Consider the following 23,520-nt stretch of genomic DNA (forward strand, 5'->3'; position numbering starts at 1 on the left):
AGGAAAATTTAAAAGAATTCCCCTGATCCAAGCAACTAATAGTAAACTTTTTAAAGTCTAACAGTCAATAGGTAGGTTCCCTTATTAATGTTTAAGGGTAAACGTTTGGCTCACTGGCTTGGTTACTGACCTCATTAGCAGCATTCCCATTTTATATTCCATTACCTCCTCTCAGGGCATTTCATGTTAATTGAGGGGGAGGGGGGCAGTAATTGGCTCCTGATCCCAATTTTCTAATGTTAGTACTGAGCGCAGAAAAGGGCGATTTTATCTTGTCCTCACCACCACTCCATCCCTAGTTATAAATGTCATTCTTTTTAAACAATGGCCTTCTTCCTCCAGATATGGCTGGAGTCTTGTATTCAGTGGGCTTACAGTCAGAAGCAAGATTGCATTTATTTTTATTTGGAAGACAAACACTCACAATTTACTTAATTGCTGACTCAGCTGTCTGCTCGAGTCCCTATATTACTAATAAAGTCCATTGAATAATTTTTTTTAAAAGCCTGAATCCCGCTAGTGGTGAATATAATTTAATGTAATCTTACCAGGCGGAATAGAAAATACCCAGAGTGGAGATTCTGTCTTAGTTCATGTATTGCATTGGATGTTAAGCCCTTATACCAGTCAAACTCAAAATGAGCCTCTATATTAAAAAAAAACTTTAAAATAATGAATGTACTTCCAATTTCATTCTCAAAATTTATAGTACTCCCCCTGACCTTTGTTCTTATGATCCACTGGTGATGCTGTAGATTGAATGTTTACTTTGCTCGCAACATCTAAGAAAGGCTAAGACAAAATATTGAAGGTGCAGTTTCATGACTTTCAATCTTTTGAAGTGGATCTTACCAAGCATCGGCTGTTAGTTTAAAGGAGTTCCTTTCATCTAAATGTTCTTTTGAGATTAAGTGGCCATTTAACCTCCTTTCACTCCGAGATGCTACAAAGAACCAGCACAATTCCTCAAAGCTGCATTACAGCTCTGAAGTCTAACTTCATTTCATTGTGCATGAGGAGCCATGGGATACGAGGGTATATCTCACCACCAGCCTGGGGCAGATATTTCTCTTATGCGCGTAGGTGTAAATAATTGCCGGGGTGAACCGCATGCAGAAAAAAATAGGTTAGAAAGGATAGCATGACCATAACGCAGACAGTCCGATTTCCCAACCACGTGAAAGTCTGAACAGGCTGGAGCTCTTTTCTTTAGAAAAGAGAAAGCTGAGGAGTGATCTAATAGGAGGTTTTTAAAATTATGAAGGGGTTCAATAGGGTAGATGTAGAGAAGATGTTTCCACTTGTGGGGGAGTTCAAAACTAGGGGTCATAAATAAGGATAGTCACTAATTAATCCAATGGGGAATTCAGGAGAAACCTCTTTACCCAGAGAGAGGTAATGTTACTTCACTTCCTTACCTATTATATGATATCAAGAGCCCTAGAATTCGAGTTGCATACCTGTTTGTAATTATATAGAAATTAAAGCACAGAAACAGGCCATTCGGCCCAATTGGTCTATACTGTTGTCTGTGCTCCACTTGACTCTCCTCCCACCCTGCTTCAGTGTGGAACTCGCTACCTCGTGGATTGGTTGAGGTGAATAGCACAGATGCATTTAAGGGGAAACTAGATAAGTACATGAGGGAGAAAGGAATAGAAGGATATGCTGATAGGGTGAGATGAAGCAGGGTGGGAGGAGAGTCAAGTGGAGCACAGACAACAGTATAGACCAATTGGGCCGAATGGCCTGTTTCTGTGCTTTAATTTCTATATAATTACAAACAGGTATGCAACTCGAATTCTAGGGCTCTTGATATCATATAATAGGTAAGGAAGTGAAGTAACATGATTTTAGATGAAGCTAATTTCTCTCCTAGTTGAGTCTAAACACTAACCTTGGTTCTTATCATACAACGTTGTAAAATATCACAATCTACGTCTTTGTAAATGTTCAGAAATTGATATACTTGGGGTGCAACTGTTGCATATTGAAAAACCTTCCATTAAAAGATTGGGTCTCATCACCATGACCCTTTTAAAAACAGATCAATTTCAAAGAATTATGATGAACTTTAATTTTCTCCTGCTTTTTCCTTTTAAAAAAGGTACTTGGCCCCAAAAATCTGTGACTGTTCAGGTGGACCCTGCTGTAACTTAGGCAGGCGAGTCTGCTGGAACCCGGTTACGCCAGGTCTTAGCCAAGCACTGAAATTTCTGGGCAGGCCTTGTGCGGGGCAGAATCTCCTTACAAGGCCATTGATGTGTGGGGCTGTTGGCAGGGACTCCGAAACTTGGAGTTTCCATTCCTTGGGACTCAGCGTACGGTCGGCGCTGAGACTAGGTGTACTAGTCAACCAACCAGATTTTGTGGGGACCACCTGGGTATCCGGGCCAGGATCATAACCTGAACCCCAAAGATTTTCTGATGGATTTTGTTTTTGTGAAGTAGGCCCCTTTGTATGTGGCTTTAGCTTCAGTTTCTTTCTGTGGGGTGCTGGTGGGGGGGGGGGGGGGGCTATGGAGAACCTGGCACATTTGACCCAGGTGTCTTCCGCCGTACTTCTCGGCTGCTTTGGCAGGGAGCCACCCCAGACGCCCTCGTACCCGCCAGACGCATGGAAATTGTTGAGACCTCTCCATGATCCCAAGAACTTTGGTAGGGACAGGGTCTGCGTTGGAGGTCAAGGATGGGCACATTATGGCACGTACGCAGAGATGCGCCACCCCGTGGATTTTCAGGACTCTTTGTATTTAACGGGCATGAGCTGACCACGTAATCGGAGCAGTTTCCGAGCCAGACAATAAATGAGCACAACCACAGCTGAAATCGCAATCGCTAAAGAATCCATAATTAATGACTGTCCTCTGCCAATATTAATCCAGCTTCCACACAGAGTTGGATCCAGAGGCTCCTCAGAGCCAATTCCCTTAGTGATGTTGTCAATACTCGTTGTTAAAGTAATTATTTTGTAATGTATTCATCAACTGACAGAAAATTGCTAACAGTATGTTAAAGTTGATCCTAATTCTTTCTGGCCATTTGCATTTTAAAACTGATGGTGAGACTGCTTCTTTATAAACCGCGACAGTTCAAAAGTGCCTTGAGATATTGATCTACCTTTCCTCGCTGTGACCAAAGTGGTGGATCAAGCTGTCCCCGTGGTAACAGGCCGTTTTCAAGGCAGGAGAGGAAGGCCAATAGGTGGCCACCCTGGGGGAAGTGGAGTGGAGGCCTTTGGATTCCATCCTGACTCACCAACACTAAGGTTCCTCCGCTGTCAGCTGAAAAAAAAAGACAGCAACAATGTCACCCTCCCTGATCTGCATTAGTGTCTCCGCATCAGTCACTGAGCAATTGGCTCTTGGTTTAACCATTATAGATCACTACATTGTAAGAAGAAAAAGTTACACCGATAATAAGGGTATTTATAAACCAGTAATCTATCTTACTCTTCTGTATATAACATGCAACATATACATAGTGAAGGTAAGTTTCCCTGTCTCTAAGGTTTTTCACAAATAACATGCCCTTGGCATTTGGGCTGATGCCTGTTTTTTACACCTATTTAACCTCATGCTCACAAAAGTTGTGGTTTTGTTAGTTTCATTTTATGTCACACTTACTGCTCACCTGCCTAAGCAATGAACAGGTTATGAGCAGCCACAGAATACTTAACGTCCTGACTATTAGAACACCAGAGATCAAGAAAAGAATATATGAAAGTATAAAGTGAAGAAAAACTTACGTTGTTGATGGCAATGGATGCAGACTATCTGACTTAACGGCACAGTTAAGGCGTAATCCCAATAGACACTGAAAATAAGCCAAAAATCAATATTTTAAAATTGTTTTTTCAAAACAGAACTTCCTTTGCAATTTTGCAAACAACTTGCAACGAATGTTTCATGCAGAATTTCTTTGTAATCAACTGAAGATTTTTCCTCAATAATAATGACGACATCTTAATTGTGTGATCACGCGGCCAAGATACGAGCCAGAAATTTCCTCGGGGTTCCTCCCGATCGGCCGCTGGAACCCTAGCGTAGACACATCATTGGGCTTTCCGCTGAAGTTACGGCAGCTGAGCGGGAGAACGCCCAAGGAAATTTGCAGGGACGGGGTGTACTGATGACTGTAGTGGCAGTTACACGGACAATGACAGTTGGCATAAAAATTGACCAAACACGGAATAAATTTAGAACTGCGGATGCTGGAAAATCTGAAATAGAAACAGAAATTGCTGGAAACACTCGGAATAAACTTCCTGCACACAAGTGAAAACCAGATCCCCAGCTTAAGAATTTTTAGGGAATTAGAAGCGTGTTACCTCTTTTCAAGCTCCGAGTCTCCCAGAGTTCCATTCATCAGTTGGTTTGGTGTCCACTTCAGGGTTAAGTGTTCCGCAGACTGGTGAAGTGACAGGTATCCCGGGACAGTCTCTACATCCTCCTTCTGTCAAAGAAAATAAAAACATTGACACAATAGCTGTTGTTTTAAGATGCTTGATTGATGGCCAGTGGGGTCGGGCATAGGTTTGTGTTGGAAACTTGAGTGCAGAACTTCCAAGTCAGCAAAATTCACATATGGGCGCTTTACAATAAACTTTTTTTAAAAATTCATTCTTGGGATATGGGCATCGCTGGCAAGGCTAGCATTTATTGCTCATCGCTAGGTGCCCTTGAAAGTGGTGATGAGCCTTCTTCTTGAACTGCTGCGGTCTATATGCTGTTAAGTAGGGAGTTCCAGGATTTTGACCCAGCGAGTTAGTGGCTGTGGACAAAATAGAATGTAATGCAAATGCATCAGGTGTTCATATGTGAACCTTGCTGATCAGAAATTCTACCCTCCCATTATACGAGCCAGTTTCCTGCTCCACGGATGCTGCCTGACCTACTGAGTGTTTTCCAGCATTTTCGGTTTTCATTGTCAATTCTCAGCTTGGCCACCAGATGGGGCAACATCATGGCAGCAAGGTTGTGGTAGAGTAGAGGGAGTTTGACTGTGAATTTGACTGTAGCATACCTGACCTGAAAATAGCTCGATCCCAAAACAGGGGGTGAAAGTGGAAAACTGATCTCCCTCCCCAGCACTGACAATCCCCCTTTTCGATGAGCACAAAAACAGCAAGGAGGAAAAAAAACAATATTTAAAAATTCTACATATCCATTCCACCTCAGTCAAAGGAATTAATTATCCACCCTGTCTCATGATTTAAAACATCAATATTTCTTCAGCATCTGCGACAGTACTTTCAGATAGACATTAAATTAAAACAAAACCACCTAGATAGAGCTGAACAGCCTAAGAAAAATGGCCAGAATTAAGCAAATGATAAAATATCATTTTACCAGCCATATTTTGGGATTATGATGTACAAATGGTGATATAAACTTTAGAAGCTGAACAGTTTAGTAAGAACTGGTTGGGGGGAAATCATATTGCATTCCAGTTCATTACACAATGACCTGCTGGAAAGTAAGTGTGTGTGTGTGTGTATATAAAAAAGAGAGAGAGTGAGAGCGAGAGAGGGAGAGAATACATTCGCCCTCCCCACTGCCAAGTACCACACCAACCCTCATTATATAGGCTGCATCATGGAAAACGGCCACTTGGGTGAAATAACTGAGGGTAGCTCGCTGGCACCCCAGTGGGGCGCCGATATCTTCAGGCGAGGAGAGGAAAAAAAATTTTGGGGAAATAAAGTACATTATCCCATTTGAATTCAGCAAGGTGCCTCACGCTGGTCTGACTGATTTATTAGTATTCAATGAGTGAGTGCTGTTAACATCAAATCACTTGTTTCATTCTCTCTGATTCACTGGTGATCCAGGTTATCGATTGTGTCAAAGCTTATTTAACTGAATTCTTCTTTAAAAAGGTCTGGCTGTATGCCAAAGCAATTTAAAATAGATTGGACTGTCAGATCTCAAGATACTTTCACTCAATAGATAAATACAATAAAAAAAAAGTTAGATTTTTCTTAGGCCTATTAAAATTCAGATTAATCAACTTACTGACAAGATAATTTCATTTCTTGTTGATGGGGGCACTGCAGTCACAACTTTGGGAGACTGATCGCAGAACTCTATTTAACTTCGGAACACTGTTTGCCAGGGGGCGATTATGCAAGTAGACGCTGTAATGACTGCAGTCCAAAGTTTTGAGCTTGTAACATAACCCCGTTCACTTCACTGGGAGGATTCTGAGTCAGCAGATCTCAAGTGATTTGCCAACATGCTGTCTAATCACTACAGTATGGTACCTGAATCAATTTCACTTTAGGCATGATGGGCATTGGTTAATATATTTGCATCAAATTCCTCTGCCTGCTATTTTATAAGGGTACAGTTAGTAGCCACATGGTTATGATGCTGGACTAGCAATGCAGAAGTTGAGAGTTCAAATCCTACCATGGTAAGTTGTGAAATTGGATTCAGTAAATCTGGTCATTTGTGGGCTAGCACCTGAAACAATGTCCATGAAAGCTGTTAGATTATCATAAAAACCCAACTGGTTCACTGATGTTCTTCCCTGCCACCACTACTGGTCAGACCCAAGTATGATTCCAGCCCCACACAATGTGGGTGACTCTTAACGCCCTCAGAGAAACTAGGAATGGGCAATAAATACTGCCTGATCAGTGTTGCCCACATCCCAAGAACAATATATATTTTTTTAAGGCAGTCATGCAGTCAATGATCCATTTATTTCGAATGAGGTAACAGAGAAGTGTAATTTCATGCAATTGCAGTAACCAGTGCACTACCAGAGGAAATTAAACCCCCTGAAGCACACCCTGTAAAGTGGACTAAAAACGGAATATAGGTTTGTGCCGGTGAAAAGCTTAAAAGGAGAGGAGGAAAGGAAAATGCACACGAGATCTTTATATTTTACGTAAACTCACTTGGGAGAGAGCTCTAATTGGAATTTCTGTTCCGTTTTCTTGTCGTTTTGTTTCAAATATGTTTTGTTAAAGGATGCGACTGCAGTCATTAAAGGGTTACAATATTCAGCAATGCTGGGAGCTAGTGTACAGCAGTGTCTAACTGTTCGTCACATTGAAGATTTTGGTAACCCTATCAACAGAGGTCAGATTTTTCTTGTTGTGCATCACTTACTGGCTGGACAAGCACGTAATTTTTTCCATACAGCAGATGTGTTCTGGAATTTTGATGTAATGACTCTACATATTCTCTCGCCGAAGCTGCAAATTTATCTTCTGACATGCTTCCACTTGAGTGACGCTTTCTTATCTGCAAAATACAAATTCACCCAACTTCATAAACAACAGAACATTATGTTACTGCTCTGTTCATTCATCAACCTGACCTCTGGTACTTCATCAACGTGGGCATTAGTCGTTTGTAAGCCATGAATGCGTGTCAGTACAGGCTATTCGACCATAGGGGGTGAGCTCAGCCGAGCCCAATCCTTACCAGACGTCCAATTACAGCAGGAATCTCAATGATTTTTCCATCCTTAATACAGGCAATTGTAGTGCCCCCTACTGCAACACTGGCCGAGATCAGCTAACAACAGACCAGGGATTGAACCAGGGAATGTCTCATTTGCGTGGTCCAGCTACTCACTGAGCTGCTGGGAGCTGGATCTTTAAATCTACACCCATTTACCATTTAATAAGCTAACATAACGGAAAGATGTTAAGCAATCACAAGATAGATTTGTATGAAAGCGGTTTGGCCCATTCGATTTAATGCTCCCAGAATACCAACCCTACCCATTGCCCCACTGCAGTATCTAGCTGTTTCTTCAATGAGTCCTATATCCTGACATTGAACACCCTACCTGGAAAACCCAATCCAGCTGCTGATCACACTTTGTGTAGAGGGATAATTCATAGCATCTGTCCTAAAAACTTTCCTTCCACAACCTTGAAACAGGACCCTTGCTGTCCTGGTATATCCGAAAGAACACTTCTGGGTTTGCCTTCTCTATCCCGTTAAAAATCTATAAAGATCCCCTTTAAATCTTCTCTTGTCAAGGCTGAAGTTAATCAAGTTGTTCCTCACAACTTATCCTTCTCATAGGTACGAAATCAGTCTGGTTGAGATACACCGTTTAACCAGCAAACAGTAATATTAATAAAGAAAAAAAAACCTCTGATACAACGTGAATAATTAGTATTAAAGTAATTTTCATATCCAGGCCTATAATGTTTTATTTATTAGACTGGCCCTAGTTCTACACCATTAATATAAATGTGTATTAAACAGATTTCAGATTATGTTGACTCTTACACCAAGTGCTGGGCGTTTGGATGGGGAATCCTGGTGTCCGTGTGCTCCGTGAATACGGTGTCTTTGTACCAATTCATCCGCCGATGGATCAGTCCAGTAATGGTCAGCAGTTTTAAGTTTTGTATACTCTAATGCACAAGGACCAACTGTAACAGGAAGCATAAAATAAAATAAATCCTCTTTTGTACTAAATCAGAACAAGATCAATATGAAATCAGAACACATACATAAATTACACCTTTTTAAATTTTGTTTTTGGTAGCGTGTGGGTCACATTTGCTTAAGCCAGTGGTAATAACGCTGTCCCAATTAAATTGTGCTCATTCCTGCATTTCCCAGACCTGCTCTAGGTTGGGATTGGGTCTCACTCAACACACCGACACAAGTTACTGATTCTGTTCATATCATCTCCCACAGTATAAGATCGCAGCAATGAGTCGGGATATTGTGACATTCATTGCCGAGTTAGACCAATTTTCAAAGAGAAAAAATTGACCTGGGTTTGTGCACAGAGGTTCGCCCACATTGGCACCATTCAATGTCCCAGCGCTTCTTCAGGAAGCGGGGAAACAAATCTGATTGGAAGCCAATGCAGTTTTGGTCATCTCCCAGCAGCTGGCATAAGAATGGCATTGGGAGGGGCCTGGGACTGGTCATTTGACTATTGTTTTGGTTGCAAAATAGCTTGTGGGCACAGAGACCGTGAAAACAGTGGAAACAACAACTCCAAGTGGGAGATAAAAGAATATAAATACATTAAAAATAACAATGATTCACTAATTTGAGGCAGCGCTCAATGGTCACTATCTGTGCACCACATTCAGCGCTCAATGGTCACTATCTGTGCACCACATTCAGCGCTCAATGGTCACTATCTGTGCACCACATTCAGCGCTCAATGGTCACTATCTGTGCACCACATTCAGCACTCAATGGTCACTATCTGTGCACCACATTCAGCGCTCAATGGTCACTATCTGTGCACCACATTCAGCGCTCAATGGTCACTATCTGTGCACCACATTCAGCGCTCAATGGTCACTATCTGTGCACCACATTCAGCGCTCAATGGTCACTATCTGTGCACCACATTCAGCACTCAATGGTCACTATCTGTGCACCACATTCAGCACTCAATGGTCACTATCTGTGCACCACATTCAGCACTCAATGGTCACTATCTGTGCACCACATTCAGCACTCAATGGTCACTATCTGTGCACCACATTCAGCACTCAATGGTCACTATCTGTGCACCACATTCAGCGCTCAATGGTCACCAGCTGTGCACCACATTCAGCACTCAATGGTCATCAGCTGTGCACCACGTGCTAAGGCCAGGTTCTGTGCACCCACCGAGTACAGAGATCCCAGTGGCAGTGGGGTCTCCTATACACTGGTGTACTTGCAAAAATGATGCTCACAACTCACACCCACCAACAGGGTTCATGAGTTGCAGCTTTTTCATACACGCTAAACAACTGCTGTAACTCAGTACCGGTGATGTAATCCCATCTATTCACTCAACGTCTGTGGTTCTATGGTGTTAAGTGGTCATGGAAACTAGAAAACACTATCCCATTAATCCATTCCCTTTGGGAAACACCAGCAGTTACCACAAAAAAAGTTGATTTGAAACAGTTTATTCTCTCTCAAGGGCTCAATGAGATTATGCAGTAAACAGCTGAGTTACTCATAATTTTGAATACCTCGATTAAAATCTCCCCTTAACGTTCGCTGCTCTGAGAACAATCCCAGCTTCTCCAATCTCTCCACATAACTGAAGTCCCTCAACCCTAGTATCATCCTGGTAAACCTCCTCTGTACCCTCTCCAAGGCCTTGACAGCCTCACTAAAGTGTGGTGCCCAGAATTGTACACAATCCTCCAGCTGAGGCCCAACCAGCGATTTGTAAAGGTTTAACATGACTTCCTTGTTTTTGTATTCAATGCCCCTACTTACAAAGCCACGTATCCCATACACTTTATTAACTGCCTCATCAACTTGCCCTGCCATCTTCAAAGATTTGTGGCATTATTTACAAAATTCATCTCTGAAAATGTGGCACATATAAGTGCTGTTGGGGGCAATAAATTCATTTTAGGACTGTACCCATTTTAAATTTGTTCCTTTTACAGGAGAGAAAAATGTGCCCTTTGTCTGCTGTTTCAGGAAATATTTTATCGCATTTTCAGAGGTACCTTGGCCGAGCGGCTATCCTTTGTGTGAGGCAGCAGGCTTTTCGACGCCTGAGATCCACGCACAGGCGCTTTCCAGCGCAGGTTTCCAGATAACAATCGGGAATCGTGAACCCTGGCTGATTTCTTTGCCCCCCGCCCTCCCAAGACCCAGGGCAGTGAGGCCAATTGAAACACCTGAATCACTGCTCCCCATTAGATCAGCTAAAGCGACACAGATCGAGTCCAGGACCTTCCATCTTGCATGTACCACACAGGATGACGCACTCACCCACTGGGTGATTGAGGAAGCCGCTTGCAGGAATTTAAAAAAAAAATTGTACACAAATTCCTTATTTAAAAAAAAAGCAATCTCTCTCCCAGTTTACATATTTATTAATCATTGAAAGAATATTAATTTGAAACCCTTACCCAGCAGAGAAGCTAGTATCGGCCCACAGACTGGATCGGACATTAGAGCTTGTTTTTCATAATATTTACTAGAAGGGATAAAATGATATAACAGTATTTATATCTGAGCAATACATGCTGCACCATATTCAAGAGGTAAAGGCCTAGAAATTGGATCGGGGCACGATCCCAGTGCAGTGCACACGCGGCATGCGACTAATGAGGACGGCGGCAGGCCCACGGCAAATTGGGTCGTGCCGGTGAGCTGTGGGCGAATGTCGCGGCCCCAGAGGCAGTTCACCGGTTGCGGGGGGGGGAAGGAGCGAATTTGGCCACCTGGAATGCCAGCCAAGGTCCTCAGGTGAGTCTGGGGTCGGGGGGGGGTGGGGGGTGGGGGGTGGGGGAACGAGCGATGGCCGGCATCAGCCCTGGGACTGGAAAACCCCGTGTTTTTAATATGGAGCCAAGAGGAGCACTCCTGCACTCTTGGCTCCACATTCAGGTAAGTAAAAAAAACAATTAAGGAAACGCTGGTTTGGCTGCTGCGCGCCTGAAAAAACAGACTGCAGCATGCACGGATGCACGAATTTTACGAAGGGAGCCTGAAACAGGCGTCTGGCCCCCGATTTGCATAAGCAATGGGCCCAACATCAGTTTCAGGCAAGCACCCTGGACGACTACAATGCGCCCTTACCAATATGGCATGTGGTGCATTTCCGGTGCGGGACAAGGGCGCGCGTTACCCACCATATGGACCCTGAGGTGCCCGTTTTATGCCTGTAAAACGGGCACAGCACAATTGAATTTCTAAGCCAAAACGTTTGTAATCACATACGAAAACAAATCAGGTGCAAAATATTATCATTGTTGGAAATTAATGGCTGGCCCCACCTTGAATTTTTGAGTTATAAACTTTAAAGCAGGTTGTTGGTGCAGTGTGTGTGTATAAGACAGATGTAAGGAATCTTACAACGCCAGGTTATAGTCCAACTGTTTTATTTGAAAATCACAAGCTTTCGGAGGCTTTCTCCTTCGTCAGGTGAGTGACACTCACCTGACGAAGGAGAAAGCCTCCGAAAGCTTGTGATTTTCAAATAAAACAGTTGGACTATAACCTGGCGTTGTAAGATTCCTTACATCTGTCAACCCCAGTCCATCACCGGCATCTCCACATCATGTATAAGACAGAGGAGAGGGTTATCCTACGAAGAGAGATTGAGTAAAATGGGCCGATATTCACTGGAGTTTAGAAGAACGAGAGGTGATGTCATTGAAACATAATATTCTGAGCGGGCTTTTTAAAAAAATCATTCATGGGATTGTGGGCATCGCTGGCAAGGCCAGCATTTATTGCCCATCCCTAATTGCCCATGAGAAGGCTAGGCCATTTCAGAGGGCAGTTAAGAATTAATCACGTTGCTGTGGGTCTGGAGTCATACATAGGCCAGACCGGGTAAGGACGGCAGGTTTCCTTCCCTTAAGGACATTAGTGAACTAGATGGGTTTTTACGACAATCCAGTAGTTTCATGGTCATTATTACTGATACTAGCTTTTTATTCCAGATTTTTATTTTTAATTAACCGAATTTAAATTCCCCAGGATTTAAACTCATGTCTCCAGATTATTAGTCCAGGCCTCTGGATTACTAGTCCAGTAACATAACCACTATGCTACCATACCCTGCTTGACAGAGTAGATGCTGAGAGGTTGTTCCCCCTGGCTGGAGAGTCTAGAACTAGGGGTCATGGTCTCAGGATAAGGGGTCGGCCATTTAAGACTGAGATGATGAGGAATTTCTTCACTCAGAGGGTTGTGAATCTTTGGAATTCTCTACCCCAGAGGGCAGTGGATGCTGAGTCATTGAGTATATTCAAGGCTGAGATGGATAGATTTTTGGACTCTAAGGGAATCAAGGGATATGGGGATCAAGCGGGAAAGTGGAGTTGAGGTTGAAGATCTGCCGTGATCTTATTGAATGGCGGAGCAGGATTGAGGGGCCATAAGAAATAGGATCAGGAGTAGGCCTTATGTTCTTAGAGTGGCAGGGCATGAGTTTGTAGCTGTGATTCAATCTCAGCTCATAGAGAAGGCGTTGAGAAGGGGGAAGGAACAAGAAAATCCTCTTGTCAATTAAACCAAACTGTTTTGACACATCTCTTAGAGGCTGTTAACAGCAGCTTTGGCAGTTGACTGGAAGCAGCTCATCTGGCTACCTAATGAGCTGGGGGTAGGTGAGTGGTAACTTGCTGCAGGGGAGAATGGGCCCAAAAGGGGCACACGTTGCACAACAAAAGTAAGTAAAATGAAAATGACTGGAGGCTAGAAGGTGATTAGCACAGGATTTGATTCTGCTCAACCTTCAGGTACGAAGAAGATTCTGTGCTGGAGGGTCATGTTTTGTATCCTGACTAGACTACCAGTCTCTATGAATAGGTTTCCATGGGATGAAAAGCGATTTTTGCTTCGTTTTTCCATGCTTTTGGAATAAAAATAGAGATGAATATCAGGTTAGAAATGAGATTGAGATGATCAAACATCGCATAGGATAGGACAGATAGGATGCGTTGTGTGTGGAGGGCAGCAGGTTGGCATAAATTAGTGCAGACAGGGGAAGATGGATGAATATTCTGGAGTTTTACTTGATCAACTATGGGACATCAAGGATCATTTATGCAGAATGCTCGCTAAGGAGATTAAACAGGTGGGGCCGATGATTGGGGGAGACTGTGTATGCTCTGGGGACGTAACATGCTTGAGTGACCTTTTCTCATTCCATGCTTATGTTCTTATGAAGAAGCCTTGGGGAAGGAGGAAAGGAATCATAGATTGTCGATCATGTCCATGATCTCCACATACTGGCTTCTTGATCTCATCTATGCCATTGTGGGGAGGCACCCAGTGGAACTCACCGTTTCCCCATAGGGAGATAGGGAATGTCAATACAGAATCAGCTCAGGCCACTCACAACACCCACCCAGGCCAATCTCTCAACCATAAATGATGCATGGTGCAGACTACCCCAAGAAGAGGAGAAAATACCTTTAAAAGAAGTGTCAACCACAAAAAAAAACATAAAAAGGATACACTTCCACCTGATACATGAGAACAAGCCTAAAGTAGAAGTACAAACCCAAATGCAACTTTACACACTTAAAAACCATGAGATATCATACTCACAGTCCTGATATTTAAATTCTTTTTGACTCATTCCAAACCGATCAGCCTTTGGGAAATTTTGTTTCTTTTAAAATAGTCACTTTTTTTTTCAAAAGAAAATTGTAATTTACAAAAATAATTTCATTTTCAGTTAATTTTAATTGACTATAAGCTCCAAATCCTTCTTGTTTGAAAATCTTCAAAAAAAAAATTATTTGCTGGTGGTTCAAAATTGACTCGAGTGGAACCTTGATTACACGCCATAATGAAGGGTTCCCTTGAATATTTGATGGAGTTTCCAGCATCTGATTGATCTATATAGATTAGCATGTTTTCAGCCTGTGAAAATAAGAATCACAGTTTTTCCATTTTTAAAAATAACATTCTTAAAATAAAATGCTGGCATCCCAATTCGACCTGCCTCCTAGATCCAACACCCTGAAACCTGTTGGTCTTTTGGTCTGAAGCTAAAAATAAAGGTTGCGTGGAGAGTCAGTCCTACCAGGCAGTTTAACCTGCTGCAAAAAATCACTTAAAATACTTAGGAACATAGGAACAGGAGTAGGCCATTCAGCTCCTCGTGCCCGCTCCGCCATTTGAGAAGATCATGGCTGATCTGTGATCTAACTCCATATACCTGCCTTTGGCCCATATCCCTTAATACCTTTGATTGCCAAAAAGCTATTTATCTCAGATTTAAATTTAGCAATTGAGCTAGTATCAATTGCCGTTTGCGGAAGAGAGTTCCAAACTTCTACCACCCTTTGTGTGTAGAAATGTTTTCTAATCTCACTCCTGAAAGGTCTGGCTCTAATTTTTAGACTGTGCCCCCTACTCCTAGAATCCCCAACCAGCGGAAATAGTTTCTCTCTATCCACCCTATCGTTTCCCCTTAACATCTTATAAACTTTGATCAGATCACCCCTTAATCTTCTAAACTCGAGAGAATACAACCCCAATTTGTGTAATCTCGCCTCGTAACTTAACCCTTAATTGAACTTTAGCCGGTTGTTGCAAAGTCGGTGCCCAACTCTCCTGAACATTTGTGCAGTTAATCAAGGTTCCACTTGTATCTAATTAAATATCAGATTCTACATGTGTTGAGGTTTGCCTTTGCTTCAATTGGGCCAAAAATGGGTAAAAGGTGGTTGGGGTACAGATCAGGCACGATCTACTGGAATGGCAGAACAGGCTGAAGGAGCTGAATGGCCAATTCCTCTTCCTGTGTTCCTAAGTTAACACTGTTTGAGGGACCAGCTTTCCTGTCCCTGCTCCACTGTGATCAGTGAAGTTTAACCAGAGCTGCTGAATTAATACATTGGATGTTTGTCCTGCCACCTTCATATCAGAATCCTACCTGGAGTTATCAACAATGTACTGCACGATTTTATCCAGCACTTTCTCAAACAAGGCTGTGCGCACCCAGATGTGTTTGATAGCTTGAGGTGTAAGGGTTGGGCTCTTGGATATAGATCCCTGCCTCTTCAGTGATTCCTGTCCATTTGACTGGTTTTTCCTGCCAAATACACGAACATACATAGAGTTTAAAACTTAAAAAGGAATGGATCAGTGTCCTCATTAAAAATAAATTGCTCCAAACACTACACCTTTTGAATATATTATGATGATTCTTTTTTAATGACTTAAGCATGCAGATCAGTTAAAATCTCATCCTATTTGCATGAAGTTAATTTTATACAATGTACTAGCTCTCTGTGTAAAGACCATATTTCAAAGATTTTAGTTTGCAATCATTAGCCACAATATTTCTATTCAGGCACGATTGGTAAATTCACCACCCTGTGATGGAAGTGAGTCCTACACACCAGAAAAGTCCCCAAAAGTCTCAATCCCCAGTTTATGCTACGTTGGCCATTCCCAGCTGGGTTAGCAGTGGGCGTGTTACAAATGGCCTTGAGGTCTGTGGGCTAGGGTTGGTGCAAAAACAAGAGCTAGAGTTCCATTCCTGACTGCTAGCCAGTGCCTCTTGCTGGACAGTGCTTGTGGGTGGACTCTTGGTGAGGACAGGGTCAATTCCGGCTGTGATGCTGCCCACTCCCCAATTGGGTTGATAGACAGCCAATAGTCACTGTCTAGGCTCACACATGAAGAATGGGACGTGTTATAGGGCACATTACCCAGCATGAGTCAGTTCTATGATGAGGGGAGAAAATAAATACATATTTCCATCCAACTATGATACCATGAGAGAACTATACAGCATCCTGGCTGATATTACAAAAAATTGAGATAAGACACAAATTCTACAATCATACACATCTTTAATGTTTCACCGAATTTTACATAGAATTACATAGAAGGTACAGCACAGAAACAGGCCATTCAGCCCAATAAGTCCATGCCGATGTTTATGCTCCACACAAGCTTCCCTCCCTCCCTACTTCATCTAACCCTATTTACTTGTTAATTGCAGCATTGACGTGTCCAGTATTAGTAGCTATAAAGTGAAGTCAATAAATTAAGTGATAATTAGGTAGCAAATTAAATAAAGAGGGAAAAAGCATTCTTGTGCACATTGACTGTGCAGGAATACGACAGTAAGATGGAAAGAAACAAGGCTATAAGTCAGAGTGCCCTGGCCCGATGACCATTCCGACTAGCATTGTTCGTTACAACACAGGCCTCCCACTAGGATAATCTGCGTTACCCACAGCTGGTTTTAATGCCCACCTCAGCAACAATGAAAATCACTGTAACATACCCTTTGCTTCTCCCCCCTCCCGATATACTAATATTTGCAACATTTGCATGTTAGTGAAGCCAAACTGAACTTTGGCAGAATTCCCTTGCTGCAGCCTTTCTCTGAAATTCAAATCGAGACTGGCCTGGCTCTGAGTTCATAGACAGCCTCAAACTCCCACTTACTTGTTGTCCAGCTGTTGCTGTAGTTCTTGAACTTTCTTGCACAGGTCTCCAGCTACTGGGTAAACTTTCCCAACTTTGGTAAAAAGCGCGGCAACTTTGTCACTCCGGAGAAAGCCAGCAGCCCGGCGCTTCAGCATGTAAAGCAGACAGGCCTCCACGACAGCTAGAAAAGGGAAGAAAGGAGATTTTCATCAGTCCACAGAGTTTTCCCAATACACAACTAGTTAAAGCGGTCACTTCATCGAGAAAGTTAAGTTTTTTTTGTTGTTGCTTGCAATCAGTTATCCTGCAATTTCTATATGCCAGAAAGGTAATCTTGGGTCTGTATAACATATAGTTATTATATTCAGCCGATAACCTGGCCGGTATCTTTAAGGCCAATGCTTCAAATAGACAAATTCAGTAGTAATTGTTACTAGTTATAAACTGCTGAGGTCTGCTGTAGTATTGCTTTCTGTAAGTCAGATGATGAGCTTTTTTTTTGAAAGGATAGGCACAGACACGCACTAGACAACCCTTATGATTATAATTACAGGGGCGTTGCTCACAGTAAGCCAAGGAGATGAAAGATCCTGTGCTTGTGCTCATTGATAATCAGGTGTAGATTCAAAGCACAGACTTATAGGCTAATAGTCGATCTCCCGTGGCTTTGCATAAGGCAAGTTGGTGAAGATAGGGGCAATTTTCAACTGCCGGCTGCCCATTTCTTGCCTGAAAACCAGATGGCCAGCAGTTCATAATTGGGAGGAGGGGGCATGTTGGCTGCCCCATTGGCAGCCAAGTTACCCCGAATGCAATTATCAAGTGGACCTGTAAATGGGCGAGCAGCATGTCTGCCTATTTCCGGGGGAGGCTACTTAAATATGCAAATCAGAGTCCTACACTGGTTGTATGACTCTGCAATTTTCAGGTACAAAGGGGTGGAGCGTGTGCCACACACATTCTGCCCATTTCTACCAGGCGTTGAACAAAGGGCTCCGCTTAGTTTCACAAAAATACTGCCCCATGCTTGACCCCATCTGGAATTAACTCCTTCCTTCCATCCTTCCCCCCCCCCCCCCCCACCACCACCAAACAAGGCCAACCTGCCAGCTGGTTCAGCGTGGGAGCTGGCTGATTACTTGTCCGTCCGCAGCTAGCGAGGTGCAGCTGGGCGTCCTGATTAGCACCCACGGCTTTCCGGTGGTAATCAAATGAGCCCTAGCCTGAAAAAACACACCGTCTCTGTGTCTTTTAAAAAATATTTTGCCTCATGGGAGATGGTGATGGGCAGACAATGCCTAGCACTGTGAAGTCGGGTAGAGCACTCCTGCACATCCTGGATCCACAGGAAGGCTTTTTTTTTTATTAAGAATTTTGTTTTTAAAAAAAGAATCTTTAGTTGGCGGCCACTGCTTAAGCTGCAACAGCTGCTGAAGAATTCCGAGCGGGGCAGGTCCATCACCTGTTCCGCTCATCGCTGCCCAATTTCTGTGAGGGGACCTAAAGCAGGAATTGGGTCCCTTACACGTGTAACTGAGGGGCCCGGACCCCGTTTCAGGCCACCTTCTGAAGAAAGACCCAACCCAATTTTGGGTCGGACATTTTTCCAGGCGCCTTTGGCACGCAGGAAGTTGGTCCCAAAGCTGGACCTGTTTTACACCCGCAAAAGGGGTGCAACGAGGTCCGATTTCTGGTCTTACTTTTTATTTTTCCTCATGAGCAAAGTCTTGGAAGACTCAACAATTATTGAAAAAAACAAACACAAATAAAATGTGTAGCTTCTCTTGAATGCATGCTTATTGCATCAAAATTATCGTAGTATCCCTCCAGAAACAATTAGAAAACTGAAGTGTTTTAAAATATTACATTTGATCACAGCTTTCCTTATCCAGCATCATCAACCTTGAAAAGTTAGTGTCAGCAATGATATTTTGAGAATATTTAAGAGTTGGATGTCACACTGGAACAAACCGAATATTTTATTTAAACTACTTTCTCTGCTTCTTGAGTCTCTGAAGTGCAATAACACTTTATATGAAGTTATGTCTACTTTTTTTTTTAAAACAATGAGTTATGAATGAAATCATAGACTCATCCAGCACAGAACGAGACCATTCGGCCCATCATGTTTGAGCTGTCTCATTAGTCCCTCTCCCCTGTTCTTTCCCCATAGTCCTGCAAATATCTCCTTTTCAAGTAAATCATACTTCAGATTTTTTTCACACACACACACACACACACACACACACACATGCTATATGCAAGGCAAGGGTAATAAATGTGTTCCTAATAAACCTGTTCTTTTCTGTGAAAGAATACAGGGAGGAATTCTGGAGTACATGCAAATAGAGTACTTGTTATTATTCTGTGCATTTATCAAAGTATTTCTCAGTATCATTAAGAAATGTGGATTACAGCAAACACTGTGCAATTATCTTAATTATATTGCATTTAAAACATTACCAAGTCCCTGTGCTTCACACACTCCAAAATGATTCTGTATTAAAAATGCAAAGCATTCCATTTAAAAAATGAGCTGAATCCTAATATTGCTAGATGCTCAGGATGACAAAGGAGCAATTGAGACTCGCTCGGGACTGCCTGAAAGCCGAGATCATTGTTCTTTTCAGAGTTATTGATCTCAAGAGGTCCCATATGGAAATATAATATATTTAATATTAAAAGGACTATGATTGACCCATAATTAACTCTGGGTACACAGAATATTGATCTGGACTTTTGTGCAATAATTTATGTTAACAGCAACATTCCATTACCTCTAATACTTGACAATATAATCTCAGAAGTTTGAAGCCGCAGAAAAATGCTGGCTAATGCAGCCGGCTTTATTTCAATGGATGTTTGAAACATCGATGTTTGATGATTACGAAAATGGCTGGGAGAGAAACATAAGCACATATATGATATAAAAACTATCCATAATGACCACTTTTGGGACTAACATCAGGTAGTCATTTAAAAGTATACTGGTAGTCTCTCAATATGGTTTCAAACTGGATTCATTGATTTTAATTGCCAGTTAAATTCAAGAGAGGCAGTCTTTATGATACTATCCCACTGCCCAATATGTTCAATCAAAACCTTGTTCAGGAAAAGAGGGTGAATGTCTTCCAGTACAAGTGAATTCAGCGGTTGACATCTCAGTCTAACCTTACAGTGCCAACATGTCAATATTACAGGATCACCAGATAATTACAGATGAGGAAGGACTTTTTGCCCTTGTCCTACTTTCACAATTTACTTTAAAGAAAGACTCTGGATTTACCTTTTCCATACCCGTAACTCTCGTGTACCTCTAAGATGTCAGATGCCTTTTCTCCAACAACTATATAGCATCTTTAACAATAAAAAACGCCCCAAGGCACCTTTCAAGGATGAAAAGCCCAAGTATCTACAGTCTTTATTCATAACTCAGACTTCTAACACTAGGGACCAAGTTCATGGCTCCTTCTCTGCATTGCTTCCAGCACTTCAATTCTCCTAAGCATTACCTATAAGTAGGTAAAGTGCATCATCCAGAGACAAATTCCACAACTGTCTACACTTGCCACATCGTGTGACTTGCTAAGATGAACACTGCAATTTTGTGTGATGAGCCCTGAAAAATGCCAGTTTCTAAACATATGAGTGATAACAGGTCCCTTGTTCTATCCAGTAGTCCCTAGATTTTGTAGTGTGACAAATGTAATGGATGCTTTTTGCGGTAGTAGGCTTGAATTACAATGCTTTGAAGTATAAAGTAGAAGTGTACAGAGTAACAATATTGATGTTAAGATGTTATGACCTGTTCAAGGTCAGTGGTGTCTAAAGTAGGAGTGAGAACACTGCAGCTCTAACAGTGAGCATATCTAAGAAAGAAACAATGCATGCAGTAAGAAGAAATTGTGTCACAGGGTGTTGCACTGTGCCAAATCATGTGCCCTAATTTTCTATTATATATTCCAGTCCCCGTGAATAATTTTCTACAATTTAAGCAGAGACTGGCTAATTTTCAGAGGTAAGACAATACGTAATGTATCAGAAATGGACCCATGGCACCAACATCTGCTTCGCACCAGGATATTAAGGACATTATTGTGCGGTGATTTTTGAGCAACTGGTTTATATTACAATGGTGACTACACTTCAAAGCACTTCATTGGCTGTAAAGCGCTTTGGGACGGGCTGAGGTCATGAAAAACATTATATAAATGCAAGTTCTTTTGTTCTATTATAGTGACTGTTTCCTTTAAATGAATTAAAATTTTTCTTGCTTTTAGATTTTACACAATTGATGGTGGTAATATTTTATTTTATGTACATCACCAGGAAAGATTAAACCTATTTTATCCCAAAAATGGCTAATCATAAATCCTGATAAGTTAAAATGAGTCATCACACAGCCCCTTCCTCTAAATTCACTCGTTACCTTCCTCAATCTTCCCTTCTTCCTAAAATCTACAGCATATTAAAAAACAAACTTGGCATCATCTAACTAGTAGTTCTTGATTTACCCTCATCTCACATGATCTTTCCAACCTTGATGTCCTGCACTTATGGGCTTTTTAGGCTTTTCAATTGAAAACAGAATACAAAAGGAGAGATTCTGAAGGTGATCTTTCCTCAAGTCCACTTCACATTCCAACTCCTGCAGAGTCAGATTTTGAATATGATGTTGAGATAATCGCATATTTTATTAAAGAGTCAAATTACAGGTCCAAATGAATTCATCTCAATCAAGTGTTCCCTGTGTCGTGCAGTGAAAGTTGCAGATCACATAGTGAGAAGTAATGTGTGAATTAAGCTGGAACAGTGGCAAGGCAAAGAGGTAAAGGAAGAAAGGCTTGCAGACAGCTGCTTCCAGTAGAGGTGAAAGAAAGAACGTGCCTTTATACAGTCCCTTTCACAATCACAGGACGTCCCAAAACGCTTTATAGCCAATGAAGTACTTTTTGAAGTGTAGTCACCGATCAAGCAGTGACTGGCTGATTTTCTGTGGTCTGACAATACCTAATGTATCAGAAATGGACACATCTGCTTCACACCAGAACATTAAGGACTTTACTTTATTGTGCGGTGTTTTTTGATCAGCTGATTTATATTACAACAGTGACCACACTTCAAAAGTACTTCATTGGCTGTAAAGCACTTTGTGCTGAGGTTGTGAAAAGCACTATATAAATGCAAGTTCTTTCTTTAATAGTGACTGCTTCCTTTAAATTAATTAGAATTATTCCTGCTTCTAGTAGATTTTACACAATTGATGTAAGATAGGAAACACGATAGCCAATTTGCACAAAGCAAAGTCCCACAAACAGCAATGAGATAATGACCAGATAATCTGTTTTTGAGTGATGTTGGTTGAGGGATAAATATTGGGGAGAACACCACTGCTCTTCTTCAACATAGTGCGATGGGATCTTTTATATTCACGAGGGGGCAGATGAGGCTTCGGTTTAACGTCTCATCCGAATGACGGTACCTCCGACAATGCAGCACTCCTTCAGTACTGTACTGGAGTACCAGCCTAGATTTTGTGCTCAAGTCTCTGGGGTGGGACTTGAACCCACAACCTTCTGACTCAGAGGCAAGAGTGCTACCAACTGAGCCACAGCTGACACCTATAGCACTGATGCAGCATGAATAGTAGGATCTGAATACATGCTTAGAATTCACTACATGGCAAGTTCCTAATTTTGTCCGCCTTCTCTGGAGGAAGCAGTTGCAGGATAGACAGGCCCTTTCCCAACAGAGCAGGAAGGGAAATTGGTGGGTTAGTCACCCTGTGTGTTATTGGCCATCTCATTACCAAATGCCGAAGGCCAATATTAGAGCGCAGACACTCATCCACTCCTCTCACTCAGGAAATTGTGTACGACTTGGAAAGAGAAATCTTTAATGGAGAGGAGCAAAATGAACAATGGGAAGAGCAATTAAATAAACACAGAATTGGACACAGCTACATGATTTGGACAAATATTCTGAAAATTCAGAACTTTGGTTGCTGGAGGAATGCTAAGATGATTGCCGTGATGAGCTGGTGAGGCCATGTCTAGTGGAAATAAACATTTCAGACGAAAACATTTTAGAATTAGGATGCAAACCACCATACTGCTGGGATGCCGAAAGGACAGATTGAGAAGCAGAATGAGATGGTAGGTTGCGAACACCCCTCCTGTCTTATTTAAATATGAATGCTGGACCTGTGCCTAACACAGGCTTAGACCCAGTTGTGTTGTTTGGGGGAAATCTCAGAAAGTCCCAAGGCAGTGCAGTGCAGTGCAGGACAGAGAAATATCCACCCCTCTATGTGCGAACCTCAGACAAGAATAGGATCTAGCTTGGTAACGATGTACTCTCAATGGAATAGACTGTTGTCACTTGCTGTCTAGGCTCATTAAGAATGATCAGTTGGGCAAGGTACCACAGGACTGCCTGTGCCCATAGAACCATACGCCAGCATAGTGAGAAAAAGGGGAGGAAAAAAAGAGTAGTTAGTTGTGGGTCCGTCTGTACAAAGTAGAACAATGAAGGGCAGAGGGGCATCTGTGCCTCCCGATGTTAACTTAGCAACTTTAATAAGTATACAGAATCATTAAACCACTGCAGTTAGTTTCCTTTTTAACTGCATCATCTTTGCCATAAT

General features: G+C 42.1%; 1 protein-coding gene across 1 annotated transcript in view; it reads right to left on the minus strand.

Annotated features, from left to right (window-relative positions):
• sgsm2 (small G protein signaling modulator 2) overlaps positions 1-23,520 on the minus strand; it is a 156,098-nt gene that overhangs the window by 28,609 nt on the left and 103,969 nt on the right. The window contains exons 3-10 of the mRNA XM_067967891.1: positions 16,893-17,055; positions 15,364-15,522; positions 10,871-10,938; positions 8,262-8,407; positions 7,122-7,256; positions 4,331-4,455; positions 3,749-3,816; positions 3,121-3,284 (exon numbers count right to left, since the gene is read on the minus strand). Coding sequence (XP_067823992.1) covers positions 3,121-3,284; positions 3,749-3,816; positions 4,331-4,455; positions 7,122-7,256; positions 8,262-8,407; positions 10,871-10,938; positions 15,364-15,522; positions 16,893-17,055 — 1,028 coding nt within the window. The remainder of the gene's footprint in view (positions 1-3,120; positions 3,285-3,748; positions 3,817-4,330; positions 4,456-7,121; positions 7,257-8,261; positions 8,408-10,870; positions 10,939-15,363; positions 15,523-16,892; positions 17,056-23,520) is intronic.

The sequence above is a fragment of the Heptranchias perlo genome, chromosome 28 (assembly GCF_035084215.1).
Source record: "Heptranchias perlo isolate sHepPer1 chromosome 28, sHepPer1.hap1, whole genome shotgun sequence".
Taxonomy (NCBI): domain Eukaryota; kingdom Metazoa; phylum Chordata; class Chondrichthyes; order Hexanchiformes; family Hexanchidae; genus Heptranchias; species Heptranchias perlo.